Below are 6,148 nucleotides of genomic sequence, written 5' to 3' on the forward strand. Positions count from 1 at the left end.
CTGCGGGCTGGGATTCCAGGGAGGATTTGCTTCTAACCCCGGGGTGGGGCCGGGTCGCCCCACATTTGTGGGCCGGGAGGAAACCGGAGTCGGGGGCAGCGGGGCGGCGCCTGGGCCCGCCGCAGCCTCTGCGCACGTGCCGCTGGCGGCAGGCACGCAGCTCGCCGACCCAGTCCGGTGTGCGCGGAACTCCGGAATCCACTTCTTCTCACCGCCCTCCCGGGAGGCTTTAGCTCCGCCCTTCCTGAAACCCCTATATTAACTGTGGCCAAAGCCCTAAGAAACACAGCTCATTGTTGGCAGTTGCCGGGCGGTCTTGCTGAGCTGTGAGGGCAGCGGACGGGGGGGAAAAAAAGGGAACGGCTCCGATTCTGCCCCTGCGGCCGCTGCAAGACCTCGGCGCCGACATCGCGACAGCGAGCGCCCTGCACGCCAGGAAGGCCCCCTCTATGTACTGCTGAGTCGGTCCTGGACCCGACGATCCCGCCCTCGGTCTTCGGAGCAGAAATCGCAAAGACGGAAGGTGAGCGCGCCGGCTGAAGCTGGCTGGGGCTTCTGCCAGCCCTGTCCTCCGAGGGCTGGGTTTGCCCGGAGGAAGAGCGTGAGGCGGAGCTGGGGAATAACAACAGGATGTGCAACAACAGGATGAGGAGGGCTGATTTAATGCCTGAAGTTAGCGGCAGGGCTACGGGGCACTTCCTTTATTAGGCGACTTCAGGGAGCGGAGGGGGGTGTGGGCTCGGGTTCCCCCCGCCCAGTCGCAGGGGAAGGGGCTGTTTGTGCAGCGCCCGGCTCTGATGTGGCTGGTAGGTCCGCTGTGGTGGCGGGTCTGGGTGCACAGGCTACTAGTGGGATCCTAGGGGATGGTGATTCTCAGCCGACGTGCGTCCAGGGAACCAGGGGGGCAGAGGCGAGAAAGAGTGGGGTGCACTGTGGTGGGCGACACGTGTGGCACGAGTCTCATCGTCTGCCCTTTTCACTTTCAGGACTGGAAATGGCAGACCATATGATGGCCATGAACCACGGGCGCTTCCCCGACGGCACCAACGGGCTGCACCACCACCCTGCCCACCGCATGGGCATGGGGCAGTTCCCGAGCCCCCATCACCACCAGCAGCAGCAGCCCCAACACGCCTTCAACGCCCTGATGGGCGAGCACATACACTACGGCGCGGGCAACATGAATACCACCAGCGGCATCAGGCACGCAATGGGGCCGGGAACTGTGAACGGAGGGCACCCCCCGAGCGCGCTGGCCCCCGCGGCTAGGTTTAACAACTCCCAGTTCATGGGCCCCCCGGTGGCCAGCCAGGGAGGCTCCCTGCCGGCCAGCATGCAGCTGCAGAAGCTCAACAACCAGTATTTCAACCATCACCCCTACCCCCACAACCACTACATGCCGGATTTGCACCCTGCTGCAGGCCACCAGATGAACGGGACAAACCAGCACTTCCGAGATTGCAACCCTAAGCACAGCAGCGGCAGCAGCACCCCCGGCGGCTCGGGCGGTAGCAGCACCCCCGGCGGCTCGGGCGGCACCTCGGGAGGCGGCGCGAGCAGCAATAGCGGCGGTGGCAGCGGCGGCGGCAGCAGCAGCAACATGCCCGCCTCCGTGGCCCACGTCCCTGCTGCAATGCTGCCGCCCAATGTCATAGACACTGATTTCATCGACGAGGAGGTGCTTATGTCCTTAGTGATAGAAATGGGTTTGGACCGCATCAAGGAGCTGCCTGAACTCTGGCTGGGGCAAAACGAGTTTGATTTTATGACGGACTTCGTGTGCAAACAGCAGCCCAGCAGAGTGAGCTGTTGACTCGATCGAAACCCTGACGAAAGAAATCAAACCCCCCAACTTCTTCAGTGTGAATTTAAAAAAACATTCCCTTAGACACAGTATCTCACTTTTCAGATCTTGAAAGGTTTGAGAACTTGGAAACAAAGTAAACTATAAACTTGTACAAATTGGTTTAAAAAATTGCTGCCACTTTTTTTTCTGTTTTTGTTTCGTTTTTGTAGCCTTGACATTCACCTCCCTTATGTAGTTGAAATATCTAGCTAACTTGGTCTTTTTTGTTGTTTGTTTTTACTCCTTATTTCCTCACTTTCTCCAGTGCTCAACTGTTAGATATTAATCTTGGCAAACTGCTTAATCTTGTGGATTTTGTAGATGGTTTCAAATGACTGAACTGCATTCAAATTTACCAGTGAAAGGAAAAATTGCATTAGTTGGTTGCATGAACTTTGAAGGGCAGATATTACTGCACAAACTCTGCCATCTCGCTTCATTTTTGTAACTATGCATTTAAGTACAGACTAATTTTTTAAATATGCTAAACTGGAAGATTAAACAGATGTGGGCCAAACTGTTCTGGATCAGGAAAAGTCATACTGTTCACTTTCAAGTTGGCTGTCCCCCTACCCCGTATGTACAGACAATAATAGGGTGTGGAATGTCGTCAGTGGCAAACATTTCACAGATTTTTATTTTGTTTCTGTCTTCAACATTTTTGACACTGTGCTAATAGTTATATTCAGTACATGAAAAGATACTACTGTGTTGAAAGCTTTTTAGGAAATTTTGACAGTATTTTTGTACAAAACATTTTTTTGAAAAAATACTTGTTAATTTATTCTATTTTAATTTGCCAATGTCAATAAAAAGTTAAGAAATACTTGTTTTCTAGAAGTCATTTGGGGGTGGCTGTTCCCTTTGGTGGCTTTTTTTCTCTGTGAGCTGAACACTTTATTGAGAGTAAGCATTCCAAAGGGTAAATTACAGGACACTAAAACAGGTCATGATGAGCTTAAGCGGAGAGCAGGATTTAACATAATTGGCATAATGCTTCATTGTTATCATTGTAACATGCCTCTTGGTGTGGTTTAATCAAAACCTGTGAAGTTGTCAAAGAGCATTTTTTCCCTTAATTGTCATATTCAAGTGTACTCCAGAGTTAGAAAGGTTTGTAAATACTAAATATTATAAATATTTTTTTCATAGGGTGGGAGGGGGAAAATTGTTTCTGGATATACCTGATTCAACTACTTCAATGGAGATAGTTTGGAATAATATTCTGTGAGATTGATGAAGATGTCATTATATTTAATCTATCTCAGGTGATGTATCATTACTTCTCAGCAAAAGTACTAAAGAGAAACACACTTCTAGCTTAATCTCAGAAATAGCTTCTGACTGGTTTATAGTTCTAAAGAAGAGGAGGCAGAATTCCACCTTAAAAGATTTTTATTTTGTTCTATAATATTTAAAATTTACTCAGGTTGAGTCAAAGGTCAAATTACAGTGTTTACAAGATGTTCCCTCCCAAGCATGTCCTGTTTTCCAGAATTCTGAGCCTTTTCTATTACAGGCATTGGGTATAAAAGACTTAAGGATAAGATCATTTTAATTTTACTTAAATGGGTTATCAAGAAGACATAACTACAGCTAAGGAGGTGTCAAGTTTTTCCTTATATAATCAAAGGAAAAAGTGATATTGTTAAAGTCTCAAATTATTCCATTTGGAAGAAGGATTTTTTTTTCTCTTTAATGTTTTCCTAGCTTATAAGAGCAACATACCTACATTCAAGAAAAAAATAGTCTTTTGTATTTCACCTACTAGAAGAGTAAAGAAATGTAGATTGAATAAAATCTCACAAATAATATGTTAAAAGGGCATTTCACTTAAGAGTCTAATCTTCAAGTTAATATTTTATAATTAAAAAATTAAGAGAGAAGGGTATATAAAAGTGTTAAATCATAGTGAGTCTGGAGTAGAGGCTGATTTCAGTATAATTCAGATCACCTACATTCTATAATTCTATGTCCAGGGCAGGCCATTAAAATTAAGATGCACACTCCACTGGATTTTTTTATACCTCTATAGTTGACACTGCCTTATTAAATATTATGTTATAGATAAATAATTTCTCTGAAAATACAGTCTTTGAAAACTCTTTTTACCCTATTTTAAAAGCTGATCCAGATTTCCCACATTAATAGTTAAAGCTGAAGTTTTCTTCAGCTAGAATATGTCAATACTAAATCTGCAATCAGCAGTAAATCTTCCTGGCTAAGCATTTTCACAGTAAGTTTTTCTTTTTTTTTTTTCTAGAGGCTCAAGTGAAAAAATATGTTTGCATACATATTAATACCGCAATTCTAGTTCTTTTTCACTTGTGCCAGGAAAAAAAAAAAAGGAAAGCTATTGGAGGCATTGTTCTTTTGCATAAAGAAAGAAGCAAAAGAATTGTCTTGCCACCACCCTTCGCCATTTATTCTGCCAGGGAATAAGCCACAACACCTGCTCTGTCACTAAATTCCTCCTGCTGCTCTATCACCGGAACACGTATGTGGCGATGCAGAGCCCAAGGAACTATTATTAGATCCTGAGCCCATCTCCGCCAGAACAGAGGACTCAAACAGAGGAGCTGGGTTAAAAGCACCATTTCTCTTTAGTACAAATACAAACCTCTCCCATTCATTTGAATGATCTCTATTTCATTAAAACTCTTTCTTGATCAACAATTGAGCAGATTCTACGTGATATATCTGCAGGTTTCTTAAGCAGAGAAAAATAACTCCTTGTTTGAACAACCTGATTAATGAAACCTGTACAGTGACCTAGATCACCAGGCTACTGGTAGACATTTGCAAAACCTTTTGTGGTCTTGCTTCCTAAGTTGCTTATAGCACATGGGGAAATTTGACCTCTGTGCCTTGGCTGTTTTTCAAAAAGTTCTAATATGGTACAAGACAGCTTCTGTTCTTTAAGCTGTGCCCACAAATAGACACCCCATGCTTGGTTTTCAAGAAAAGATCAATGATAAGCAATAGTACAACATCAGAAAAATGTCAAGAAAAATAAGTACACATTAATAAAAAAAAAAAAAACCTTGTACCTCTGCCTTGTGGCTGCTAAAATCCTGGTGGCAGTATCTTTGCTAGAGCTGATAAAGATGTTACAGCTATGGATGGCTCTTTGAAGAACAGTTACCTAATCACCTCTGTTTATAGGGTGCTAGTCTAGAGCATGAGTATCAGAAGGCTGACATCTATTGTGAAGTTTATGGTCTCCGTGACTTTTACTACTGTAAACGCCTGGGATAGCTATAAATTGATGTCAACATTAAGGCCAGATTCTTTAGAGCAAAATATTAATCCATTAATCTATTATGGGTGGCCGGCTTTGAAATAGAAACTTTGCAATCCCAGACTATTAGGTGTTTTCGCCCCCTTGTGGAATTTATTTAGAAAGTCAAAAGAAAGCTGTTTGCTCAAGAGGATTTTTTTCGTTTCATTGTTTGTTTGTTTTTACCATTTCTGAAGACTTCATTTTCTTTCTTGACATGAACAGATATAGTTCAACAATAAATAGTTTATCAAAGGAAATTCAAAATAAACACCCTTTATGAAAATAAGAGTATTTTTCTTAACAAAGACTTTAACCTATGATTAAATGTGCATAATTGAGACTTATGTCATATTTTAAAATATACATTGGCTAAGGGATTTTCTTTTTAAAAGTATAATGGGCAATGCTTTAGCCTGTCAGTTAAAGCTGACACTCCACACCTTCACAACAAAACTGTTGATTTGGGATAAGTGCAAATAATGTATTTGATGATACCGGGGTTGGAAAGGTAGAGGGGAATATACAGGAATGCAGAAGGCAATTATCTATGTTGGAATGTGACCAAGCCACAGGCTCTATTCTTGTGAAAAGGGCCACAGGATGTTTAATGAAAATGAACATTGCTGTCTAATTGATTCAGTAAAATTTACTTTAAAACAAACTTGGCAGATAACACTGTCTCCAAAAAAATAAATAAATTTAGAATTCAAGGAATTTAGGATCTAAGCCATTGGCAATTTTCTCTTCTCCAATGGTATTGTTTTGCTAGCACAAAAGAGACATTACACACCAATTCAGAGATGATATTTATCATTTTGGTACTGCACCACTATCATCAAAATCAGAGCTCCGAGGCAGGTCGAAGCAAGAGAACAATAGGTAGTACATCAAGTGACTCAGCCAATGAACTCCTATTATCGTGTGTTCTGTTTGTCTTTTCCCCCCAGAATAGAAGGAACATGGCAATGTCAGAATTTTAATTGCAATGGACTGGCTTAAATTACTTGACCTATTTTTAT

At 43.0% G+C, this 6,148-nt stretch overlaps 1 protein-coding gene across 1 annotated transcript; it reads left to right on the plus strand.

Annotated features, from left to right (window-relative positions):
- Positions 1–268: 268 nt before the first annotated feature.
- On the plus strand, positions 269–2,690 carry CITED2 (Cbp/p300 interacting transactivator with Glu/Asp rich carboxy-terminal domain 2). Its single transcript, XM_011356141.2, has 2 exons — positions 269–523; positions 987–2,690. The coding sequence occupies exon 2, from the start codon at positions 995–997 to the stop codon at positions 1,811–1,813; it is 819 nt and encodes a 272-aa protein (XP_011354443.1). The 5' UTR covers positions 269–523; positions 987–994; the 3' UTR covers positions 1,814–2,690.
- Positions 2,691–6,148: the final 3,458 nt, after the last annotated feature.

Source organism: Pteropus vampyrus, unplaced genomic scaffold (assembly GCF_000151845.1).
Source record: "Pteropus vampyrus isolate Shadow unplaced genomic scaffold, Pvam_2.0 Scaffold24, whole genome shotgun sequence".
Lineage (NCBI taxonomy): Eukaryota > Metazoa > Chordata > Mammalia > Chiroptera > Pteropodidae > Pteropus > Pteropus vampyrus.

Bases quoted from the DNA above. Each gene is read 5' to 3' on its own strand.
- CITED2 (XM_011356141.2), top strand. From the start codon at position 995: ATGGCAGACCATATGATGGCCATGAACCACGGGCGCTTCCCCGACGGC.